The 26,416-nt window shown below is 47.8% G+C and overlaps 1 protein-coding gene across 5 annotated transcripts in view; it reads left to right on the top strand.

The window, feature by feature from the left end:
* Positions 1-26,416, top strand: part of PRDM11 (PR/SET domain 11) — a 46,905-nt gene that overhangs the window by 8,051 nt on the left and 12,438 nt on the right. For 4 of the 5 annotated variants that reach the window (XM_030039853.2, XM_030039844.2, XM_041129218.1 and 1 more), the window contains 4 exons: positions 10,248-10,366; positions 10,926-11,029; positions 11,959-12,221; positions 13,204-13,271. In XM_030039853.2, the coding sequence (XP_029895713.1) occupies positions 10,251-10,366; positions 10,926-11,029; positions 11,959-12,221; positions 13,204-13,271 (551 nt within the window). In that variant the 5' untranslated portion in view covers positions 10,248-10,250. Of the gene's footprint in view, positions 1-10,247; positions 10,367-10,925; positions 11,030-11,958; positions 12,222-13,203; positions 13,272-19,999; positions 20,413-22,184; positions 25,451-26,416 lie in introns of those variants that run through there. The other variant, XM_041129234.1, reaches the window with a different exon arrangement.

Genomic DNA, 26,416 nt, shown 5'->3' with positions numbered 1-26,416 from the left:
TTCTCATCTGCCTTTGGGATAAAGAGCTTTGGGGTTGTGATTTGTAAGTCATGCTGTCTGCTCAAGAAACTTTCTGTCATGTGGCTGTATCAAGGGTGAAATTGTCTTTTGTGGTTCGTGCTTTTTATGTGGCGGAATTTAAGGGCAGTCTTATAGAAAACCACCAGTGTGTATAAAGGCAGACCAGCACACAGTTGCCACTGTTGAGCGCGTTGTTGGCTTTGTGCAGGAAAAGGGTGCTCTGGTGAAACGCGCTGAGCTTTCTGACTTGGTGGGGCACTTTGAATTTTGTGCGTAGCTTGGCCGTGGCTTACAGATGTGTGCGCAAGCCTGTCGGTCCTGTCAGTCTGTCCTATCCTGTCCTCTAACACCACTAAACATTCAGCAGTGGAAGAGAAAGACAAGAGTACTGCAGGTAATCTTTTTTTTAAAAAAAAGAAAAAAGCTGTAACTTCTAGAAAAGTGTTGAGTGAAATGCCGTCTCGTTAAAAGATGGATGTGCTCTCCAGAGGGGCTAATTTAGACACTAAGGAAATATATGTGGAGCTGATTGCTGGCCGGGTGCCAGTCACTGAAGGGCACCGGAGGCTGAAATGCCAGGCAGCGCTGGTAGTGCTGGCACTTCAGCCCATGACGGTTGGGTTGCATGAATTATCTCTTTGCCTTCCGGCTAATTTTATCCTGTTGATTTTTCATGAATCATTTCCCATCTCTGTGGGTTAGAAATTAAAGTGGAAGTTTGCTAGCCAGAATAGCCACATCTGCTATTTAGAAAGCAGTGTCTGGGGTTTGCTTCCTGCCCACCCCCACGCCTTCCCTTCCCCTTTCCCTTTTTACCTCTGTCAGTGTTCAAATATGTGAATCACTGGTGTTGCTCACCCACGGAAATTTTTAGGCTGGCCAGCCTGCACAAGCGCAGGGGTCCTCGGGATGCGCGTGAGCTCGTGGTGGGCGGCCGGGCGATGCTGGTGGCGGGCAGCAGGCGGGTGCTGAGTGCTATGTGGCAGGGTCCCAGGCGCGCGGTGAGGCTGGCAGGACCCGACTGGGGCATCTTGAATTTCCTACGTGTGCCTTATAAAACATTAAAGGCGCTCCAGTGTGTTTTCCCTCTCCCAGCACAGCAGAGCAGGAGCGCTGCAGTGGCCCAGCCTGCTGCGTGCCTACCAAGTGCTTCCTCACTCCAGCCTTTTTGTCTGTCCACAGATGAGAGTAGGGCATTTGGGCAGTAAATTCACATCTCTGCTTTCTATAAAAGCACCTGCATGATGAAAAACTTGAACTTTTGCAGACCCAAACCTAACTTCCCTTTGTTGAGCTGTGTGTGCTTGATTGCCGTCAAGGCTGCCATCTGGGCCAGCAGCAAGGAAAGGATAAGTTGATTATCTAAAAGTAGAGCCCCGTAAGTAGGAATCCAGGGACCCGCATGGGTCTTGCGGGTAAGCGAAGTTTTGCTGGCAGCTGTGCTTAGGAAAAAGCATGTTCCCGTAAAACAAAGGGAGCACTGGATAAATGAGAGGATGTCTCTAGCTTGCTGATGTTCATTTTTAATCAGTCTTGGTGGATTGCAGTAAATTTGGGAGACTGGAAGAGTGATTGTGTTGGGACGGTTCTGAAAATCACCGAGTGGATGGTCCAGGAAATGATAGGTTGTGTAGCGTGACACCAATCCTGGGTAAATATAAAGTAATTCATGCTTGAAATTTGATGTTACGGAAGGTGTCTTGCACTTCTCATACAGGTCTGATTTTGGTTTTTGAGAAGCTTACCATTGGCTTAAAGAAACATCCGTGGATGTGATATACTTAGGTACATAAGGCAGTTAACTCAGTGATGAGAACCCCATTAATATCTAATGCCAAAGAAGATCCATAAAGTACAAGTGGCTTAGGAAGTGAAGGTAGTGATTGATAGAGAGTCAGCATCCAATAAATAAACTGAAGTGGCAGTATAAACAGTAAGGAGGATGAAGGATACTCTAAGCTAAAGGACAGTATTAGCACACTAATAAATCAACTGTTTGTGGATTAACTTTAAGATGAATGTAGAAAATGGTTTTTCAGCGTCAAAAGATCAAGGCTCTGGCATTGCCTCCTTAGATCAGAGGAGCAAATAATCCAGCTATTTTAAGCTAGAGCTTGATCATTTTACAGAAGAGTCTCTGCAACATGATCTGTGGAGACTGCGTTTGCAAAGTAGACTCGATGACCCTTCCCTTCAAATGAGGGTAAGGGAGAAGCCAATTCTGCCTGACACTTGCTCAATGATGCAGAAGAAAGCATGACTCACCACTGGCAAAATGTGTAGAGGAAACAAGTTTCGTGAATTGTAGTTATTGATAGGGGCAGGACGGAGTAATGCAGTTTGTTTGGTAAATGGAGCCATTGAAACAAAACAATTTTTATGCAGACAAATGGAGAGTTATGAATCTGGAAAGGCATGTCCTGAACGTGATCTGCAAATGGGGGCTGTGTCCCGAGCAGTCCCATGTGAGAACGTGGGGATGGAATGGGCAGGCGGCTCTGGGGAGCTTTCTGTGCCAGGTCCTAGCTGGAAAAGACGACCATGATTTTGGACACACAGATGGGGAGGTAATGAATCAGGGTGAGGAGGTAGTCTTATGTCTGTAACCCTTATATTTACTACAGACTCAGTCTTATATCAGCGTAGCTTTCTGGTGCCAGCATCTTGAAGTAATGTAGAGAAAATTGGAAAAGTTACATAGAAGAATGACGAAAATTGTTGGAAAGCTGAGAAGATCCTGCACGGGTACATATCCAGGGCTCTGCTAGGTATGTGTTTTTATTCAGTGCTTATCACTATTGCTATCCAAACCCCTTTTAGTAGTACCTTAAGGAACAAGGCTTACATCTGCCACTTGGTTGTACTCTTATTCTGTCCTGGGGGAGAAAAATGTTGGTGGAATAGCATCTTGTTTCAGTACTGGGGTTTTGTGTCTGTTTGTTTTAACTTTATAAATGTAGGTATATATTTATGTTGAGGAAGCCAAAGGCAAAGAAGTGCAACTGGCAGTCCTGACCAAAGATGGTGAGGTTTGTTACAGCCATTAACCTGGGAAGCAATTCTTTCCATTTGCTCAAAGCAGCGTCCCAACATGCCAGGTATTTCAGCCTTCCCCACTGGGTTGCAGGGCCCTTTGAAAGAAGTGCTGACTGGTGCTCAGAACTAGAGGGATTCACATATAACTTGTCTGTGATGAGGATTAACAATTGAAATGAACTTCTGATGAAGCGTTGGCTTCTCTTCTTCTTGCTAGACTTGGATTCTGTCCTGTTCGTAGGCTAAAGGTAAGAAGAGCATGTGATGTACAGGGGATTGGTCAGGTTGACCTAATTCTCTTTTCTGCCCTTAAACTGTGAATCTGTGACATCAATGCAGGGAGCCAAATACAGCAAAAATGAGAAGTTTCCAGTTTAAAGGAATTATTTTTAATATATTTTAAAAATGCAAGTCACTTATTTATTCTTTCAGCTGCAATAAGTAGCTGCCTTGGCTCTGTGGCATGCCGCGCTGTTTCAGAGGCTTTTAGGCTGCATGGGAGCTTTACATTGTCAGCATCCCGCTGTGGTGAGTCCTTACTCAACACTTAATGTAGAGAATTTGTGCCAGATAAAACCTGGTTTGCAGAGGATTGTGCTGATGCATGCCACTAGCTTACTACCCTGAGATCAACAAAGGGAAAATGCTCCCAACTGACCATAATACAGAATTTTGTGTCAAATCCTGTAAAGGCAGCAGCATTTTCTATCTTCACTAGAAGTCACCATAAGACAAACTCAAGACTAGTTCAGGGATTATTTCAGAAGTTCTTTTCTGTCTTCCCCCTCTGAAACGCGTCTGTCATGATGTAGATCATGGCAGGTTTTGATGATGCAGTTTGCCAGTGGACCACGTAAGAGTGACAGTGTGAACGCATCTCGCATCCACTTGAAATGGCAGGAGGAGTTCCAGGCTGGCAAACGGGAATGTCCCTGTACCCAGCCTGTCTGCAGTCGGGATGACACTGGGAAACTTGGTCTCGTGGCACCCCGATGCTGTTTGTCATGTCAGTTGCTGGTCTTGAGCAAGTCATTGAAACCACTGGGAACTCTCAGCCCTCCCTGCTGTAAAATGGGTTTAAGTCTTGTGGTTTTGAAGCTTGCTCTCCAAGCTTCTTCGGAAAGCTGCAGCAAAACTGGGGGTGCTTTCCAGGTGCCTTTCTAGTAGACCTGACCTTCTTCGGTATTTTCAGAATTCAGAACTCAAACTGTTTCATACTTCTCTTCTGGTGAATTCATGGCTTCCGACTGCAGTGGAGTAATTGGCAATGATTTAAACAAGTCCTAGTCACAGCCCGTGCTGCTCAAATCCTACATCATCCATGCCCTGTAATTTTCACTAATTAAGTTCGAATTTGTGACTGCCCCAGCTTGTCTCCAGCTGTGCAGGCTGCCTTCAGCCCTGCTCTGCAGCTGTCAGGGAAGAGCCCCGGCTTCACGTCAAGCTGGGAGCCAGGTCATCGGCTCTTGCCCTGCCACCAGCCTTCACCGTGCCGGGATGCCGCTCTGCTGCGCTGCCGGGTGGAAGACAGCTTCGCCCACAGGAGCGTTGTACTTTGGGGTAGGGGAAACGTTAAGCCAGCGCTGTGGCAACTCTCAAGGCGAAAGCGATTTTCCCGGCGGAGCGTGGGTTTAGCGTCTGTCTGTGGACAGTGGTCCTCCTCTGAGCAAACTGGTCCTCCCTCTTATTTTGCGGGGTCTCTTGGTGTTTGCATTGGCTGCGAGCGTGAGCTGCGTAGCCAGCTGGTACTTCATAAAGTGACCCGAAATGGTTGGCATGGCCAAGGACCTTGGTAAGTGAATTCACCTCGGGGAAGACGGTCAGCCTGGGTCTTCCATGGCTGTTTGCGGGGGAGCTCGGAGCCTTGAATGCTGTGCTTTATTTCCCCCTTCTCGGCTCGTCAGTAGCTGACTGTTCTGGATTACTATTTCTGGTAATAATATGCAACTGTAGAAAAAGCATATGAATTCAAGTCCATCTTTCACCATGGGCCTGCACTTTAAAACGTGGTACGAGCTACGCAAGATCTTTCTTAAAAGAAGAGGGGTTGACCTCCAGAAGGCCAGCGGGGAGAAACTGAGTGAAGGAGCTGTGTGCTGAGGAGGGGATGGATTCCTACATGCCTGTTTCACATGCAAGAATGTCCCAATCTGGGAAACGTGCCAGTAAAATGTAAAATTAAAGCTCTGTTTTGGAGGCTGATCCACGCAGATAAGAGTCTGTGGCTGTTAACTAATAACTACAAGAGGGGCAGTGATAAAGGCGGCATACTTGAGGATAGGAATTCACAGGTTTGTTCATGCTTAACCCCATTTGGACGTTTTTTCCCGCATTAGAGATTAACAGCTCAGATGTTCTTGTGTTTTGTACTTCCCTGATGGCGAGCAGTATGGTAAAGCCACCGGGCATCTTAAGATGTGTCATGCGGAAACGTGACAGGTCCTTGCCTACTTTGTAAAGAAAACGGCAGAGGTTATGTGGCACTGCCGGTGAACCTGGGGATGCCTCTTCGGGTTCGTAGCAGTCACACTGGTGTCCTGGGCCTGCCGAGGGGCATTGTGCCTTGTACTGTACCACGACTGCCTTTGCTGTCCAAAGGACTTGATGTTGTGTGCAAACAGCACCTGGATCTTCACAGCATCTCTCTCACCTAGGGATTGTCCTCTCTGACGTGCTGCTAGGACTTTGCAGTAGGCTGTGTGCACGCTGACGTTGGCAGGACTGACTGTCCTGATGGGCACAGCGACATGCACGTGGGAGGCTGAGTACCCCCCGGGATACCTTAAGCAGTAACCAAGGACCCTGCTCTGCGTACGCTTACATGGTGCTTCTGCACATCATCTGAAATTTTCAGAGGATCTTCATATTTAGGTGTTGGAACAAACACAACTATAAAAATTGCCAGAACCCCCCCCCCCCAAACCAATGAAGTGGAGGGAGTAAAAAGTGCAGAATGTGAACTAGACTCATGGTTGTGGAAAACTAAAAGGCGGGGAGAAAGGGCAAGAAAGAGAAACTAATGGGCAGTGAAATTAGGAAAAATTAAAAGCAGCTTTAAATACATCAGAAGCTGAGAGTCCTAAAAGCACAGTCATCTACTGATGCCTGGAACTGGAGAAATGTCAAATGTTTCTTTCCTGTAGCTGGCAGAAAATCTAGATGACAGTACCAGTTACAGCAGCAGCATAATGCTTTCTGTTGTAGCAGTAGCTTGGGAAATTACCAAACAACAACTACTACAGCAGTACATTTTTAAGTTTGCTATGTGTTAGTCACAAACAAGTAAGCTAATACTAAGTCTTATCTGGGCAAACTAGAGTACTAGGCTACCTGCAGTCTGATGTTGGCTTCCAGTAAAATAATGTAATAGCTTGTAGGGATTGGATTGGTCATGATTTAAGGGGCTGTTAATTGTAATAATAAGCCTGTACAGATTTTTTAAAAATAGGTCTTTTCTAACATGATGTGATTTTCTGATGTTGCTGTAATTTTGCTTGATAAAGGTAAAAGCATTGGTGTGTCTTGCATGTTTAATGCACTGAAGTTGTGCCACATGCCATCGGAATAAGCAGCTAGAATGATTCCGTGTGCCACATGCTGTTGGAGCAGGCCCAGAGAGGGCCACAAAAATGATCGGAGGGATGGAACACCTCTCCTGTGAGGACAGGCTGAGAGAGTTGGGGTTGTTCAGCCTGGAGGAGAGAAGGGTCCAGGGAGACCTTATTGCAGCATTTAATACTCCAAGGGGGCTTGTAAAGAAAGATGGGGACAGACTTTTTAGTAGGCTCTGTTGTCATAGGACAAGGGGTAATGGTTTTAAACTAAAAGAGGGTAGATTCAGACTAGAGAAGAGGAAATTTTTTACAATGAGGGTGGTGAAACACTGGCATAGGTTGCCCAGGGAGGTGGTAGATGCCCCATCCCTGGAAACATTCAAGGTCAGGCTGGACGGGGCTCTGAGCAACCTGGTCTAGTTGAAGATGTCCCTGCTCACTGCAGGGGGGTTGGACTAGATCACCTTTAAAGGTTCCTTCTGACCCAAACTATTCTATGAATAAACGAAAACCTGACTAAATGAAAGGTCACAGTGTGACAGCAAAAGGAGAGCCACTGCTGATAGTGTATTTCTAGTAGTGTCAGCTGGGAATTTTTTTTTTTGACTTGATGCTAATCAAGAGGTGGGTGTTGGTCTCTGCTCCCAAGTAACAAGCGATAGAACGAGAGGAAACAGCCTCAGTTTGTGCCAGGGGAGGTTTAGATTGGATGTTAGGAAAAATTTCTTCACTGAAAGAGTTATTAAGCGTTGGAACAGGCTGCCCAGGGAAGTGGTTGAGTCACCATCACTAGAGGTACTTAAAAGATGTGTAGATGTATGGCACTTAGGGACACGGTTTAGTGGTGGACTTGGCAGTGTTAGATTTACGTTTGGACTTGATGCTCTTAAAGGTCTTTTCCAGCCTAAACGATTCTATGATTCTAAGTTTGTCGGTGTCCTGGAAGAAAACACAAAGTTAATTTGGATTATGTTTGTGGGCAACACAAAGCGCAGGCAAGTTGCAAGTAATGAAAAGAGGCAAGTTAGCGGTGGAGTTGTGCTCACACGTATGCTGGGTGAACCAACAAGTTGTGTGAATGTCTTAAAAGCAGCCACCTAGTCGCAGAGCAGGTAGGAGGGCTGGCGGAGGGTGCGCGGTGGCCTGGGAGCTGTTGTAGGAGCTAGGGCTCTTACGGCGGTTCACCGAACACAAAACCCCAGCTGGGCACGGTGGCGAGAAAAGTGAACGCGGTACTTGGACGCAAACATGGAAATCCTGAGCAGGGGCAGGGAGCGTGTTATCTTGGTGCAAGGCGCTGCTCCCGTCAGCGCAGGAGAGCTGCGGCCGGTGCTGCGCAGGAATGTTGCTGATAAGTTGGAGGGAGTTCAGGGAGGACCATGAGAGGGGAGGGCTGCAAAATGTGCCGTACAGTGAAACGAGGAGCTCTGGGTGTAAAAATAAACACTCGATTTCTTCTTTCTTTTTTTTTTTTTTTTTTTTTTTTTGTTCCCCTGCTGGAGGTATGCTATAGTTTAACCAGGAGTTCACGGAAGGAAGCGCAGTGGCCTGCCTTGTGCAGGTCAGGCTGCGCCGTCGCAGGGTCTCTCTCGCTCCATAATGGAGGAGTCCTCACAAGGGAAGAGTGGGAAAGGAAGAACCGTTGTATCTTCGGAGACTGATGTCTGCATCTCTTCCTACTGAAGCCTTGGGTGTTGTGGGTGTTTTAACTCCAGGTGCCCTGTCCACCAGGCTTCCGAAATGTGTGGGTTTTCTGACCGAGAGCATCTGCCCCGCAGCCAGCATCTGCCTCCTGTGCCAGTGCAGGCCACGCAGCTAACCACCTCTGGGGCAGCTCCCGTCCCTTCTTGGTTTTTAACATTTTCCCCCTCCCCCAGCTGCTGCTTTTTCCCTCCTGAGCTGCTTTACTGCAGACTTTTCAGGAAAGACTTTTCCTTCTCCTCTGGGAAGGGCAGGTAGCCCCTGCTTGCAGGTGGTGCGTGGGGACAGGACTGGAGAGCTTCTCTCTCGCTCCGGAGAGCACAGACCAGGGGCTCAGCCTGCCAAAATAATGAACCCCTCCTTGCCCTTAATACCGCTTCCCTTCTGACTGGCTGTGGTAATTCTGAAAGAAAATGTGTCTTGTGTTGGGCGTCTTGTAAAGGCTTAAAAGTGCATGTGTTTGTGTGTATCTAGTTGTACTTAATGCTGAGGCTTTCCTTTCAGAGCACTATATGAATATTAACTAGTGACTCCTTGATACAGGCTCGATAAAGGTCTTTCAGGCTGCACATTGGCATGTGAGAAGTTGGGCTGGAAAAATTAATCGTTTGTCCCCTGGCACAAAGAAGAGCCACAGGGGCTGGGAATAGCATTCTGGCTTGCTGTAAACAGGGCACAAACATAGACCAGATTTCCACAGTGCTCAGTCCCGTACAAGCATGTGTGGAATAAGAAAATTCCTGTCTTCAGAACACGAATTTCGGGATGCCCAGAGCCGAATCGTGACGGGGACGGGCTCTTCCACCAGCTCCCCTGACAGAAGGGGTCTGATCAGCTGCTGAGGCCCCTCTGTTGGGCACCACGAGCACGCAGCATAACGGAGCGTGCCGTCGGGCAGCAGGCGTGGAAAGGGGGATCACAGGGGACTTTGGGGGGAGCAGCTGTGAAGTCTGTCTGATCTGGTATGGTGCCTGAGAGCGGCCAGTTTGTGTGCCTTGGAGGAAGTCTTAAGACGAATGCGATAGAGACAAGCGGTGCTCTGCTTTATTCCTTGTCTTGAGCTGGGATGCTCTGAAGCTTCGTGGCCCTTCCAAAAATCTTAATTAAACCCATTCCGAATTATCATCACTTGCCATATCAATATTTTCTCTTCAAGGGCATCCCGTGATGGGTGGAGGAGGGAATTGTTATTGTTCTGGAGCTTGCTGTCCTTAGACATCATTAATTGTTCCTGGCTCTTGCATTGAGCTGAGGGAGAAGCATTTTCACCACAGCGGCTTGCGTGCCAGAAGGGTGGTGGTAGCTCGGCTCCGGTCATCGCAAGGGACAGGAGGATCGAGGGCACGACTTGTGCAATTTGGTGGAGTCTGGCAGAGCGCTGTAGGCACTTAACCTGTTTGTCAGAGGTGTCCGGAGCACACAGAAAGCTCCGTCTGCAGGGGCGTAGTACACCACGCTCCGTTCCCAGATGGCAACTGGCATACGTTATATTTGTAGACAGATCCTGGTTCACGCCACGACTTGCATTCCTCTTTCTTGTCATCCTGTCCCCAAAGACCTGGTCTGAGGTGTAGCGGCGCTCCGTGTTTCCGTAACACATCCCACCCACCAGTCTTAAATTACATGCGCGACGTTTTTAATGGGCTCTGTGGAGCATACTTCAGATTCCCCGTGCCTCAGGTCGCTCCGTGGCGTCTCACGCTCTTCACCTGACCCGCGACTGAACTGCTCTGTCCTCCCCAGCGCGGGAAGGGCTTTCCACCTACCTGCGCACGTAGGTGCCCCGGCATGTGATGGCAGCTCTTGATGCCAGGAGGGAGCCTGCTCTGCTGGCTGCGTCCTGGCCTGGGGGAGGAAGGCTGTGGTTCCTGGGGGAGGAAGGCTGTGATTTCTTGGCCACTCATTTTTCTCCTCCCTTCCTTTGTTGTTTTTCAGAACATGAGTGAAAACTTGAAGGACTGTTTGATCCAGACCCAGGCTTCCTTAGGGGAGATGGTGACGATAAAAACAGAGGCCTGCTCTCCGCGCCGGGACCAGGAGTATGGACAGCCTTGGTACGCGGCTGAGCTTCGGTCCGATGTACCGTAACCCCCTTCTCTCTGCCTCCCTCCCAGCTTAAAGTTGGTTTTGCGAGATATACCTGAACTTCTCAAAGTTATTAAAACCCTCCCTTGTGAGGTCTGCCTTGAGCTGTATGACGGGGGTGGTCACCTACTCATGTGCTAGGCACACGTCTGTTATGTACGCTAGTTCGCATCGAGCTTTGCGGTGCTGGCACGCGTTGAGGGTGATGCCTTGCCTTTGAGCCGCACGTTTCCCAGGCTGTAGCACCTCTCTGCTGGTGGGAGTCCTCTCTGCCACTCTCCTGCCCAGTGTGGGACGTGCCACATGTGTGCCATGCATGGAGGTGCTCTAGCTGACCTGCTGTAGGCTTTAGCCTTAAGCCATCTCAGGTACCAGCTTTTGGCAGGTTGGATGGCAAGTTAAATCATTTCTCTGCTGCTGGTGTGGGGACTAAGAGAGTTGGTCAGGCCCTGTTGCCTCTGCTCCTCTCTGTGTGCAGTCCCAACATCTTGGTTGTTTAACATCATCTTTCTGTTGTTCCCTCCCCAGCTCTGGAAGGCCTGACCCACAGTCCATGGAGGTGGAGCCCAAGAAACTGAAAGGGAAACGGGATTTGATCATGACCAAGAGTTTTCAGCAAGTGGATTTCTGGTGTAAGTGTCTTGTGACTGAGGGAAAAGCAACACCGCCGCTTATATAGGCTTCAGTCTTTCCTAGTCGGCACCTTGCCGGTTTGGGGCAGGAAGCAGGGAAGAAAAAAGCTGGGGACAAATTTGCATGATCTGAAAAGACCGGCACATTTGATGAGGAAGCTGTTGCACAAAAGCAGCTTGTCCATCATGGGGCTGTGCAGTGGTAGGGAGGTAGGTGGAAGGTGTGCTGGAAACATGAAAATGTGCATGTGGGAAAAGCCCAAGAGTCTGCAGAACCCAAAGGCTTGAATTCAGAAACGGTGAAGGGAGCATTGTGTCGATGACAACTCTTTCCCCCCTCCCCGTATTCTGGGAAAGAAAACTGGTGCTGGTTACGTTGGCAAACCTACAAAATATCAAATTGTAGGCCTGAGTCCTTGTCTGGTCACAGGGCAAGTGCCTTGGGATGCTGCCTTTCTCCCGAGCACAGAATAAAGGCTGTATGATGAGGGTATTTTTTTTCCAGGGATGTTTGTTTTAGTTCCCCTCGTGTGCATGGGGAATCAAACCTTTTGGCTTGAGGACGTTGCCGCTGACCAGGGATGTGCGAGGAGCCCGCACCCTCTGTCTCTGCAGGTGGAGATGGGGCTTTCCCTGCGCACGTGGCCAGTCCGCGTAGGGCACCAGGGCTCACGCAAGCGCAGGCGTTGGTCGGGCAGGCATGGCTGGGGGCAGAGCCCTTGTGGAGAGACGTGGTGAAATGAGTTGAGCAGCCGCTGAAGCACCTGCGTGTGTGGAGGTCGGACTTTGGGGAGGGGACTCAGCTGGTCCGGGGGGAGGATGGGGAGCTGGGGCACGCTGGCCTGAGCACTGTGCGTCCTATGAGCTATGTGAGCCTGTACAGGCATCGCATCTGCCCAAACTAACCCCTGCTCCCCTTGCACCCGCAGTTTGCGAGTCCTGCCAGGAGTACTTCGTGGATGAGTGCCCGAACCATGGCCCCCCAGTGTTCGTGTCTGACACCCCAGTGCCCGTTGGCATCCCTGATCGGGCAGCGCTGACCATCCCGCCTGGAATGGAGGTGGTGAAAGAGCCCAATGGGGAGAATGACGTGCGCTGTATGAACGAGGTGATCCCCAAAGGTCACATCTTCGGGCCGTACGAGGGGCAGATCTCTAGCCAGGACAAGTCCGCAGGATTCTTCTCGTGGCTGGTGAGTGACGAGTCTTCCCAACGAAGTGATGCCCCAGCCATGCAGCTCAGAGCTGGGGGACTCGCGGGTCTGTGGAGCCAGACCTTAGCCATCTTTCCCCTTCTCTGAAGATCTTCCACTGACCCACGTGGGCAGTAGGCGAACATCAACCTGCCATAATTATTAGAAGCTTAAGGGTATTGATACGTGAAAGGAGACCAGGTGCCATGGCACCCGAGTTCAGTTCACAGCTTTAGGAAGCAGAGCTTGCTTCTCCTCTTCCCCTTGCTATGTTCTTCCATCCCCACTCAACCTCTAGGGCTCCTCCAGTACCTTTCTCTGCTCTCGTCATCATTTTGAGGATAGAGGAAGGATTGTATCTAGATATTGCAAAGCTCTCTCACAGGCCTGCAGTACTCTTCCCAGCCCGCTTGAGCAGAACAGGTGGCTCAAGAGGCCAGGAAAGAGGAGATCCAGTCCGTCAGGAACTGATCTACATGCAGACTCCAGCACCAAACCCCGTATTTTTTTCCCCTAGTACTACAGGCCTTGGTTAGCCTATGAGAGAGAGATATCACTAGATTGATGGATATTATTATGAGAAATGAGATGTGGGACTTAAGTTACAGGTGCGAAAAAAGTGAGAGCTGCTGATATGAAATGCTGCTCACTTTTTTCTGTTTGTAGAATAAATGTGTGTCTCAGCCCTGTCCTGAAAGGGAAGATAATGTTCTGTATCTCAGGACTATTAACGGTTTTGTATTCTGCATCCATAGTTCTGTATTAGGGATATTTGTACATAGGAAAATGCCTCTTAGTTCAGAGAAGCCTCCGCACACATGTCCAGCGCAGCAGCCTGTAGTACTAGGAGAGCTGAGATTCATGGCCTAGAGTTTCATGTCCTGACTTGAGGGTGGAACTGAAGCAGTGATTTGAAAGTCGTAGACCTTTCCCTGTCTGGACCAGCTAGTTGACATGCTGCATCTGTTCTCTTGTTCTGCAGATTGTTGATAAGAACAACCGCTACAAATCCATCGATGGGACAGATGAAACCAAAGCAAACTGGATGAGGTGAGTCCAGTTCTCTTCTGCCTTCCCTTTTGGGGTTCTGTCTTCCAGAGAGAGGCCATCAAACACCCCTTGTTGTTTTGTGTGACAGAAAAACAAACCAAAGTGCCACAACCCCTTCTGTAAAGGGTGTGCTTGTGTTCTTTCAGTTTATTGTGATGAATCCTTTGGAGTCAGATTCAATGAAAGGGACTAAAACAAGGATGTGTGTATGGAGGATGGCTATTTCCTGGAATGAGGACAAAAGATAAAGATGATCCTATTTATCCAGTCTTACAAATGCTGACAGGTCTTACTCCATATTTTTTTTATTTTTTTTATTTTTTTTTTTTAACTTTATGTTCAAATATTTGCAAAATGCTTTGCATTATCCCCAGGGTAACATTTGATTCTGTTTGGGGGTTTTTTTTGTCCTTTCCCATTTGACAGACATTGGAAGAGGTGCTTTTTTTGTTTTGTTTCTGGGCTTCACTTGCAACAATTGTCTGTGGTGGCTGTCATCGTAGTGTCAGCTTTACTGTGTTAGGAGAAACATGGAGTGAGTTGCTGCAGCTCGGAACGCAGAAATCATGCGTGTGCTTGCGCTCCCTCTGCCGGCCCCGGGACTCAGCAGAGCAGAACCCAAATACCAGTCAGTACTGAACCAGGAGTGGGGCTGGCTCTGGTTTGTTAACTGCAGCAGTAAGGGAACACGTTTAACCATACTGCAGTGCTTCAGGTATTGGTGTGTATCTGCCAAATGTATGTCACTCTTGCAGCCTCCTGAGGCGGAGGCAAAGCACTGAAGTGCCTCCTGCTTATGGAGAGTCACCAGAATGGGGCATTGCTGCATACTGGTGCCTGTCCCACATTCAGACCAATCCTGCTTTCAGGGGTGAATTTTGGAAGCGGTTGTTGTCAAGAAGGCATTTCAGACAAGGGTAAAGCAGTGTGGGAATTAACTGGTTTGTTGGCCTGGATGTCTAGGATTTTCAGTTGTCACTCATTAAGGGAAGAGAGAGCATGAAGTACAGGTAGATGGAAGACTGACCTAGCTGGTCAAATCTGGTTGCACCACTTTTGCTCCATTTGAGTCTTCACGTGGATAGCAGCTGTTCTGACACTTAACGTTCATAAAATTCAGCAAAGGATCTCATTTTTCTGTAAGAATTCCAAACATTACAGTTGTTCACTGCTGGATGAGAGAAAATGCTAGACCTGGGCTGAGACTGGAGTTGTCGCTCCAAAAAGCAGCAGTGGTACGGTGGACAGATAGGTAGGGGGACATATATCTTGAAGTAAAGAATGCAAAGTTCAAAAATCAGAGTGAGATTTTTCTGCTGGATCTTTATTTGATCTGGATGACAGTGAAGCTGGGGGAAAACACAGTCTTGGAAAGCAAAAATCCTATGATGAACTCTTCTTCCTTCTGCCACAAACATAAGCTTGATGTCTGGGTTTAAATAGGCACTGCTCATGGTCCCAGCACCAAAGAACAGAATGTTCTTGTCTAAACTTGTATTTGCCATGGTTAAGTCTCAAGACGAGTGTGGTCTGGACCATTCTCTACAGCCTTGAAAGGCAAGGAGGTCATGGTTTTGTAGAAAGGGGATGTTCGCAACTCTTCTGGGGAAGGGTGTATCAAAGGACCTGTGCAGGCTATACCAGTCTTGCTGATCTTTCTGGTTTTACTCTTGAAAATTGCTTCCAATAGCCATATTCTGTAGAGTCTGACTGACAGTTCAAGTGGAGATAGTGGTCCTCAAAAAGCCTTGGTTTTGTTTGTTAGCAGTTTTCAAACAGAAGGTGCACTCGCTATCTGGTGCTAGGACATTACCTGTCATGGAGATTACCCACAGAAATTGTACTTCCAGGACGCTGTAGACAGCGCTCTTTTTGTTTTTCAGATGGTGCTCTTTGCCATCACTCACAGATGGAGTGCTTTGCAAAGCAGATCTACTCACCCTCTGGGTAGGTGGGTATGGCATGGGGAGGGCAGCTTGGGCTGACTCCTCTCTCTTCTTGTAGATCTGGCTATTGTTTTTGTTGTTGACTACCACATCTGAGTCCATTTTCATGTTCCCACTGAGGACAATGTGTACACTGCAGCACTTGCTGGTTTAATTTCAAGTGACTGTTTACCCAGGGCAGTGGATGACAGGGAGGAAGGAGTACGAAGCGTAGCAGATGGCATGGCAATGGTAACATCCTCTTGCCCTTTCCCTCTTCAGTCAGTCAGTCGAGACAAACTCCCGATGCTGGGAGCATGTTTTCCTAAGCTGGCCGCTGGCACAAGAATAATGCACCCTTCATCTCTGTCCAGAGTAAAGCGCTGTTGTTTCCAATACTTTATGAAACTCCACAGCTTTGACCTGCAGGGATGTGTGCAAACCTCTTCCTCTGTTTTTATTCTTTTGGGGGCTCAGGGTGACTGATTACCACGGATCACAGCAAACCTCAAGCGAAATTGGTGCTTTCTTACAAACCATAAACTGCTGCTGATGGGAGTTCTTGGGGCTTCTGAAGAATTGTGCAGAACCAGCGATTGTTCTGGCTACTTCTGAGGAAATTCTGTTACTCAATTGTTGGGGACCTCTAAAAAAAAAAAATGGATCTGACCAAAAATGAAAGGAATTCAGAAAGTCCAGGAAACATCCCTCTGTGTATGTATCATTTGGCCCAGGCTGAGATGCAGGGTAAGAAGTACCAGCAAACTGGTGGTGCCTAACTGAATTGTTGAAGTGCCCCATGTGTGGGGTTTCCAGGCTAGTTTGGGCATTTATAGTCTGTATCCCTTCTTACATGTGAGTACCTGAGTTCTCGGGCTTTTGGCACAGTTCAAATTCATCCTTTCCCTCAACCCATGTGAAAAGGCTGGTGCAAGACTTCCTCACTTCTTTTTCCTTTGCCTTCCTCTCTGCCCCCTTTCCTCTCCAAACATAGTAACAAAGAGGTCATGAGGAGCAAGACTGTTCTGTAAGTCTTCCTGTATCTCCTTATAATGGAGATGTCTGCGATTAGATCTTCATACAATAATAGAGCTTGGAAGGGAGCTCTGGTCAAGTGTTCCAATGGCCTGCTCAAAGCACATCAGCAGATCTTTTAAGTACTGAGCTACTGCTTTGATTTTACAGGACCTTTTAAAAATAAAAATTTTGAAAAAGTCAGGGTTACTGTGTACGCCCATGTGTTCAGGGGGAGTAAAAGCCACCAGCCTATGCACAAGTCATTTTGTTGAACTTCATAAACCGGTCTTTGTTACCTTGCAGCAAGTGGAGCAAATGTTCTTATCCATTACAGACTGAAATTTATGCAGAGCAAAGGGATCCTGAAGTACTGCAGGACTGTGATCCCTGTAAAAAAAATACTTTAGAGCCCTGGGAAAGTTACATGCTTGTTTCTTAGAGGCCAAGAAAAGTGGAGTTGTTTGATATCTTTGTGGGGTGATCATTAAGTGCCCGCTGTTCACATAGTTTACAATGTCACGTGTTTTTAAAGAAATAGCTGTACTGTCTTGCACTTTCAGATTGACCTGGGCTGAGGTGTGAATTCACAGCCTCACAGCTCAGGCTCCTCTGGAGCTTGATAAAACCCACACAGCGTCCCCAGAGAGGTACTTCCAAATATCAGTGACTGCTCTTAGGGACATCCTGCATGCTAGTGGAAATGCATGAGGGGAAAAAGATCTCTCTGACAGTAATACTGTCTGCATTTTTATACGGAATAGGTTAATGTGCCTGCTGGGAACCTAACTTTAATTGAATTCGTGATTAAAACTGGCCAGAACTCATTACTCTTTGCATGGTGAGTTTGCTATTGGAATACTTAAGTTATCTTAAGTAGTTTTGACCCAAGTCATGCTAGAGCAAATGAGTGGAAACCCTGAAATCTGAACATCCAGGTCTACCACAGATTGTCCTAAGTGCACTTGGTGGGATACTTTGTCTGGGAAGAGCAAAAAGGGCTCTAATTCCTCATCAGTGCAGCTTTGCTAGTGATGGCAGCCATGGGTTCAACAGAGAAGAGAGGGTGCAGGTTTCCTGACCCTGCCAGCGGCTCCAAGCAGCTCGGGAGGGACTTCTGTTCTGCAAGCTCACCCCTACCCGGGGGCACTTTGCAGAATACTGTTACTCCTTTTCACCAGAGCAACTTGTCAGTGGAGGTTTGTTTCTGCCACATGGAGGCACTGATTGTGCAGTCTTGGGTACCTGCGGAGAATATACATGAAACCCAGTTTTGCTGAACGTGATAAAAATCAAAACATAAATGTTCCCTTGCTCAGTGTTCCACATAGCCTTTTCTCTCCTTCCAGTGTTCAGCTGGGAGAACTCCTTTTTCCTTTTAAGTTTGGTTGGTTGTTTTTTTTTCCTTGAGGTCAGTTAGCAAGTGCTTTGCCGGCTCTCCATCATTTTGTTACCATCTTCCCTAAATGCTCCTTCAGTCCCTCCATAAATGAAGTTCCATCAAGACAGTATCTCAAGGATGCATTTACGTTTGTCCCAGCAAAATGCATCTGTGCACTTAGTTCCCAGCTCTCCCTGTATGTGGCCTGGATTTGAGCAGCATTTCCTACTGGTTTTCAAGCTTTAACCAAGGTTAACAGCTTCTGACACTTACCCCGATGGAGGGCAGCAGTGTCAGTGAGATTCATTAAACAGCAGTGTAACAGCACTCAGGAGAAACTAGAACGACATCTGACAAGGGTCACTCTGCCTTTCTGTAGGTTTTTCTTAGCCTGCGGCCCACAAGCACCTTTCACACGAGTGCATCCCAAACCACCTCTCTTCTGCTGGGCCATGTCAGCACTGAAAGCCACGCATCTCTGAGGAGGTGCCAGCAGGGCTATCACAAACGTGGGGCAAGTGGGGAAAAATGCTGAGGCCTTTGCTTATATGAGCTTTTCAGAAAGTATTTTGGGGTGGCTAAAGTCTGCCTGCGAGAGATAGGGCATTCAGGTGAGATTTTAGGATTAAATGTAATTTTTTGAAAGAGGAGGGTCTGAGCTATTCCAGCCAGAGTTTATTCCCACAACATTGCAAAGATACTAACAATAAGTCCTAAATTAAATCTAGTATCTAGCAGATAGCATCTTTGGTTTCATTTAATTTAGGACCATAAGTAGAAAGAAAACTAATGCGTAGGGAAGCCAATAGGTTTTCACTCCCATGGTGTCACTTCAGAGTTACAGCTGTTAGGTGTCCTAACCATTAAGATGTGTTATTTCTTCTATGTTCCATCTTAATATCCTTTTAAAACGTTAATTTTCTAGGCTCGTAGTGACAGCTTTTTGGGACAATTTATATTAACACTGAAGTCTTTTGCCTCAGATGAGTGTTACGTTCTCCACCATAACTCCATGCTGATGTAGATTTCTATCTGAGAACTTCCTTTTAAAATATTAAGAACTATATGACATAAGCACCAAAAAGGTTGACCTCTTTCAAAAAAGTTCCTGACATCCCTGCTTTTAATTGTTTGAAGATGTGTAAAAGCAGTCTTTTGTAACGTGTAGCACTAGAATAACCATTTTGGCATTTTACTTCACTCTGCTATAATTCAAATCAAGGCACACACTAAGTTTTCCCAGCAGTTCTGCTCCTCCATGGCCTCTGATCTCTTCTGTGCTGTTCCGCATGCTTCTACACAGGCATCCATTGCCCAGGCTGCGGATTATTCCCCTGTCCGCAGTCCCACCTTGTTTATGTGTGAGACTGCATGTTCCCACAGCCTGTTTTCTCCTTCCCTGTTGAATAGATCTGCCACCTTCTTTCCCCCCCAAGTAAAAAGCTATAGTTAGGACTAATGTTTTGTTTATTTTTAAAGTTTCCTTCGACTGTGGCTGGAAAAATTAACACACATCCCCTTTGGACAAAACTGCTCGTTCTCAGGATGGCTGCCTCTTCTTCTCAATGGGCTGAGGCTACGAGTTGTTCGTTTGAAGCGCCAGAAACTGGGTGCAGGCTCCTGTCAGTGGCAGTGACAGCAAAGCCTAGCCAGGAAAAACAAGTGGGTGGCCTCATTCCTTTTGAGAACAATGGGAAACGGCAACCATTTCTGGGTGAAACAAGAGCTTGCTGTGAAGCAGACGAATGCTGGATTTGCAGTACCCCTGGTGCTGAAGAAAAGACTTTTACTTAGAAGAAGCGAGGTGCAGAAATTGCCCATGAATCTAGTTGAAATGTCCCTCCCCTGAAAATAATCCAATTTGATGTAGCCTCTGCATGACATCCTGCAAGTTTTAACAGAAAGGGTGGTGTAAAAGTTTCCGTTGCATGTTGTGCCAGGCAGAACAATAAGATATGTTTCAGGCCTCTAAATTTCCTCAAGAACCCATTTTCGAGCAATGTCACCTTAGAAGCTAATTCATCAATGTGATAGTGAGTTCTCACGCTTTTTTCTGTGCACAAACTGCGGCAAGCGATGTGAGGCTGTACTGACATTCTCATACCTAAGTCAGGGCATCAGACGAAGTGTAAAATTTCATTTTAACTGTAAAGCTGAGAAGGCTCCTTCACACTAGTGTTGCTTGGTGTTTTTTTTTCTTAAGCTTGAAAATTGCCTCTTAGAAACAAAACGGCTGCCTTTTCCTGGTGCGATTGAGGAAAACTGAGAGGTTGTTGCGGGTGGGGGGAGCTGGATCCCACCGAACTCCTCTGCCCCAGTGCTGCACTGGCCAAGTGGTTGGATGCAGGGGGATGCTTTGCGCTGATTTCCTTTTACCCAATTGTGCTTTGTGGGATGTTCAACCCAAGGAACATGGCTGAACGAAAGAGGAAGCCCAAGTTTTCCAAGGAAGAACTGGACATTCTGGTCACTGAGGTGACCCGAAATGAAGCCATGCTGTTTGGGAGGGAGACAATGCGTCTATCCCATGCTGACAGGGACAAGATCTGGGAAGGCATAGCCAGGCAGATCACATCAGTCAGCCAGGTCCCCAGGTCTGTAAAAGACATTAAACACAGATGGGACGACATGAAGAGAAGGACCAAGGACAAACTGGCATTCATGCAGAGGTCCCTCTCCAGCCCCAGCAGCACGGGGCGGCCCTCGGCCATCGTCCTGACCGCCCACGAGAGAGCCATCGAGTCGACGCTGCATTCGTCACGCCAGATGCACGGCTTCCGGAGAGCGGATCTGGACGTGGTTGACAGCCCATCAACAAGCTGTAAGTATCATTGCCTTAACACCTCTTTGTCTTATGCTTGCATATCTCAGTTTGACACCAGAAGAGCGTTGTGTGTTTTGTGAGATGCTGGGTTGCCTGTCAAGCTAGGTCCTACTGCCGTGTTTGGTTTCAAGACAGCCTGCTCTGGTGGTCGTGGGGTGTTGAGATGGCTTGAGGGAAAGCTGTTTCCAAGTTAAGATCATCTTCTATATCTGTTTATCTAGTCCTTTTCCATACTGTCTTCTAAGGGTAGACATTGTTCAGATTTGACTTTCTTAATGGGTTGTAAGTCTGAACTAATCCTACAAGTGAGGGAACATCTGTAGTTGAAGTGCAACTACCTCCAGTCTGTGAAAAAGTGTTTGTAAAGGATTAGGAGTTCTTTGTCTTGCATGCACCCCAATAAAACAGCAATGCTGTAAAGCTGAGAGTCATGTGCAAGTCACTAATAGATCACTGCATGGTAACCATCTTCCAAGAGGGCTGTTGCGGGGGGCTCAGTGATCACTGGTGTTCATGCTCTGAGGCCAGGCCGCTAACGATTTCTCATTAGTGGTCTGAAGGCTCAGCACAAGTGCTGTGGAAAAGGTAGATGATAACGACTCCCTTCTTCACTGTTTTTTAAGAATCTACTGGCCCTGCTTTCTAAGTTAATCTTCTTGCACCACAGTTCTCAGACACCTTCCAGTGCTGAACCACAAGCTGCTTTTTGCAGGTTCTTTGCCCAGTTGGATGCATACAGTTTTCTTGTGTGGCGGTGCAGCTTCTTGGTCTGTGAGCTTTTAGGGATACAAAGGAGAGAAAGAGGGGATAACTTTTTGGGAAGTGAGTCGACCAACACTTCATGGGTGGCACTGTCCTGCTGCGTTAGGTTTTATCTCATACCTGAAGTAATGTTGTTAGTGGGAAAGCAAGGACAAAAATCTTCAAGAACTGACAAAGTGGGACTTGGTCATTCTTTGCATCTATCTTGGAAGCCAGTTACGCTATTTCAGAGGTAAAATGAATACGGCTTGTGCAAGGAGATAGTGGGCAGTTGCAACAAGTATCATCTCTTCTTACTCTTGATGTGCCTCTACCCATGAACTGGCACATCACTAGATATTCATCAGACTAATGAGAACTTTCCCATGGTGTTTTGCTTTGGTTCTGGTTTTGCATCGAGTATACTTGCCCAATTAACGTAGGGTCCTGTTGCTGCTATGCCTGACTGCCTGTTTATCTTAGTGATGCCAAACCACATAGTGGCTTTGCAGTACAGACTTTGCGAGCAGCAAATACTACGTCTATGCTTTTCTCAGTGCAGAGGGTGTAAGAAATGACAAGGGAACAGGGTTTTGGCGTGAGGAACCGAATGTGTCAGGGTGTTCTGAGACCGAACCAAAGGCCAGGAATCTTTGTCCCTCCAAAATATTGGAGTTTTCTAGCTACTTATGGTTTTGGGGAAGGGGAGTCATTGCTACTGTCTGAAATGGATTTATATTCTAGCAATGAACAATGCTGTGTACAGGAGACCATGGCAGCTTGGATTCCTCCTCGGTTGACTGGGTTCGCCTGCTCTTCAGGCCTCTTAAGGCTAAGCTTGTCACCCAGATGCTAACATTGCAGCACGTGCATGTTGAGTTATGCATCAGGAGCTACAGGCTTGTCTCAACTGGCAGACTGGGGGGAGGGGAAACCCCTTTTTCCATGTGCTTCGAGATACCTTGAAACAGAAGTCAGAGTTGTGAGGGATTTCACGTTAATAATTCATGCTTCCTCTTCTGTTTAAGCTGACGAAGACGAAGAGATGCCAGGCACTTCTCGGGAACACCGCTTCTCATTGCTGCAGAGGGCCAGTGCAGGAGTCAACCAGCTCTCCGGGCCCTCCTTCCTCCGCACTTCTTCATCATCAGAGCACTCGGAAGCTACCAGCCAAAGGCAGGAACTGCACCGTCCGTCCCCGCGCACCACCTCGTCCTGCAGACCCCCGCACCCCCGCACCCGGAGTCCACCCCTCTCCAGCTTCGATCGCCAGCTTCTCCATTCCCACATGCAGCAAACAGACCTGTTCAGGCAGTTCTGCCAGGAGCTGGTGGCTATTCACAGAGACATGGCAGACAGCATGCATGTCATCGGCCAGAGGATGGCTGACCTCACCAGCCAGGTTGGCCAGATGTGCCAGACCTTATCGGAAATCCGTGATGGGGTCCAGGCTTTCCATAGGATACAGGATCCTAGTGTCATGCAGGGGTCTCTTCTGCAAGCAGCTTGCTCAAAACAGCCCCCTGAGCCCAGTGCAGAGTCTAACCAAAACCCCCCAAAACAGACTCCTTCTGCACGGACTACCAGGTCACGAAAGAGAAAACACCATTTTTAGTCTGCTTCATATAACGTAAAGAAAGATGCCCCTTCCTGAGCTGCTGCACGCTCACATGGCCTCTCCATGTGTATCAGTACTCTGTGGGGAAGGTCAACAGCCGCCCCAACCCATCCATCCCCCTGCTAGCGAACAGAGCAGTATGAATTATGGCAGCTGAATAGTAGGGCTGGCCCTCTGCAATGGCAAAGAGGAATCTCAAATCTTATAGAGCTTGGGATGTAGGACATCTTTCTGTTCATAGAGATTAGGAGTTTTCACTGGCTTCCCCATGCTTTGAACGCTCTATAAGCTAAGAGATGCAATAGGATTCATTATCTTGATCTCTTCTCGTGCCTGTGAAATGTCATTTACTGAGACAGTGTACTACAGAGCTCCCTTTGCAGTCAACCCACAAATTTACTCTACTACTGCCTTCCCACCATCTTCCTGCAAACTAGCATATGCACTGTGCAGAAATACATCCTTATGGCTCTAAAGACTTATTGCTCATTATTTTTGTCTTGCATTCAGCAATAATGGGCAATCCAGGGCTTACTGTGACTTACGCACAGGTTTGGGGAGAGGGGTGTAAAAGCAGAGCTTGTGCAGGGAAGGGAAGAAGGCACGACACTGAGGACAAGAGGACAGGTCTGAGCACTCTGTGGTTTTAGACTGCTGAGAAGGGCTGCTATGGCACGTGCCTGGATCCTGCAGTCCCACATGCACTTACATCAAAGAGTTTAATCTTTGTCTGCTCCAGTCTGAAACCCCTACCTAGCCACCCTTCACGATTGCAGTTAAAATACAATTATTTCATAATATGACAACATTTAAAGAAAATTGTATCGTATTAATTTCTTGCATGTTACAATCTTCAGTTTTGAACCACCTTACCCTCTTCAAAATGTGAGAGACTGCACAGAAACAAGGAAAGATATAGGGCCTGCCTCTGACCTCAGGAACAGTTTGGTTTTGTATCACTGTAAGTCTGTCAACTTCAGTACAGTTTCTTTGCACTTACTCAGTGTTATTTAGGGTGGGATCTGTACTGTGTTCTCCTACTGTGAAGAGTTTACAATCTAAATTCACAGCTATATAGGTTAAAATCTTAGACATGTTGGTTTTGTACTGCTTTCTTTCCCCTTACAGATGCAAGAAAGGACTGTTACAACATTTGAATTGCTTAGTGCTGCATGAGATTCCCCATGTACAACCCCGATTCTGAAACTAGGCTTTAATAATGTCACCTCAGGTGGTGATAACATATGTGGCAGCTTTTTTACAAGAAGATGTCTGTCTTCTCCTTGATTTGCACATCTGCACCTACCATGCTTCCCTCATCTCTGGAGTAATCTGGACTGTTACCATGATACGCTTCAGCAGGGAAAAGGGCCAAGGTGTTACCCACACACAGTTAGCACGCCGCTGCTCTCCAGGCTGTCCTATTGTACGTGGAGGTGGGTTGCAGGAAACTATTCAAGTTAATATGGATGCGCATTGTCTTGCCACGTCTGGGCTACAGACTTGGCCAAAAAGTTATATAAACTTCAGCAGGAATTGAACATAGGCAGTGCAGTATAGGAGAAGGATGGCTTGTTTTATGTGATCTTGAAGGATCTTCTTTAATCTGTCTGGCCTGTCCTTTGAAAGTATAGTGCACTAGCTTCTCTTCTGGAAAGTTCACTGTATGTCTGCTGTGTCAGGCATTCCTGACATGCTTTTCCTTTTTACTTTTTCATTGTTCTGTAATTCTAATTCAAGTAATTTATTTTTAGTGGTGCAGTAAAGGGCCCTTGGTCCAGGAAGTAGAGGTCTGGCAAGGAGAAAAACCTCCTTTCTGAGGAATGACCCACGCTGGTTTCATGCAGAGGACATTCCTCGTAGTGCTGGTGCCAGACCAGGGCAGTACTCGCTCACTTTCCTCTGAGGATGTCGTTTTACTTCTGTTGTAACATTTGTATTCTGCGAAAGTCACAGTCTCTCTTCACTTGAAGGGAAGATTGGGAAATCTGGTAGTAGAAGACCTAATTTATGAATCACAGAGAACTGAAAAAATGGTGATATGTTTTAAAGGCTTTCTGAGTCAATATAGTGCTGCTGCTATGTATTAGAGGTAGTATTTTATATTTTTATAATATTTGGTCCCTGCTGATGTTCCCTTAATGGATTTACTGTTAGGATTAGCTCCTCTGATGTTGTCCAGGGGGATCCCTTCCGGGAACCCTCAGGTCTGCAGAGGAGGAGACTCCCGCAGGTGCTGGGCACTGGAGGGAGTTGACATCGTCGCTGTCACCAGTTTGCCCACACAGACACGTTTAGAGAGAGAATCCTGGTGCAGGATGCACAGCCTTCAATAGAAGCCCCCAGAGGCTGGGCTCTGGTCAGGAGAAAGGACCTCGTACTATAAACTGCCTGATGTCTCCCCCAGTTTCCTCTGTGGACTATTACAGATTGGCCCAGATCTGGGGACGTATCTCCTGCCCTGTGTAGACCCCTCGATGGAGTGGCTTTTCTGTACTGGCTCGCAAAGGATACTCCCTCCTGCACCCATCATGTTAACTGGCTGTTGAAGTAAGTGCCTGTGTCAAAGCAAACTGCTGTGCTCAACCCCAGTATCTCCATATCTTGTACATGCTGAAAAAAATTCTCCTTCAAAGTATTTTTATGAAGAATGCAATAAATATATAACCCTTTTAACACAGCTGCTGTGGAGTCATTTGTTTCTCTCGTATAATTTTTGCCTGAACTGGTAACAAGTCGCTGGGTCTCCTGGCGGCACTCGGCGTGGGAGAGCCGAGGCAGGGTTTGCAGGTACGGTACCCCGTGGCGGCGGCTCTCTGGCCGGGCAGGATCTCCTGCCCTGGCTCTGTGCTCGACGTTGATTTGGGAAAGGCCGGCGGCCTTTTCCCAGAGGTGCTCTGCCCTGGCAGGCTGTCAGCGGAGCACCCCCGGGGGGACAGCCGGAGGGTGGGCAGGGGGGAGGCACGGGGCGCATCCTGGGGATTGGGGGGGCAGAAGCCTGAGCCTCCCTCCAGCTGCGGGGCTCTCCTTCCTCCTCGCCGTCTCTCCTGGCTGCTCCGTTCCCCTCCTGGGGAGGAACGGTCCCAGCTGTCAAAAAATACCTTGACGATGTTTTTCTGGGTGTGCTCACTGGGCTGTGCCAAAACGTGGCAATTTGGTGTCCTGAGTGGGCTGTGGCTTCGGAGAAAAAAAAAAAAAAAAAAAAGGGAGATGAGGATGGTTTTTTGCTGCTAGCTAGAAAGGCTATGGGAAAGGCGGCCCTGTGGAGCAAGGAGCTGCGCCTCTGACAGCCACGGGGTTGATCCAAGCCCCGAGAGCTGCAAATGGGTCGTAAATGGTCTCCACTGGTGCAGTGGCTGGTCCCGATTAGCCTGGGCAGACTCTGTGGTGGTTCTTGAGTCCTGGCTGGTCCCAGGGACCGAGCGGGACGTGAAATGACCTACATGCAGCTGGTGGCAATGCCCGTCTGCAGGAACAGGAGCAGCGCTGGGCGGCTGGGTCTGCCCCAGCGGTGGTCCCAGCCCCGTTCTTCCACCGGGGATCGCGGTCCCTTGGGAAACCCGCTGTTCAAGTGGGGCCGTGCCCCTCTGCGCGCAGTTACTTGTGTCAGCGTAGCCGTGCCTGTCCTAGGCATCTAAACCA

The sequence above is a fragment of the Aquila chrysaetos genome, chromosome 2 (genome assembly GCF_900496995.4).
Source record: "Aquila chrysaetos chrysaetos chromosome 2, bAquChr1.4, whole genome shotgun sequence".
Classification (NCBI taxonomy): Eukaryota; Metazoa; Chordata; class Aves; order Accipitriformes; family Accipitridae; genus Aquila; species Aquila chrysaetos.
This window is presented reverse-complemented; position numbering and strand designations above follow the sequence as displayed.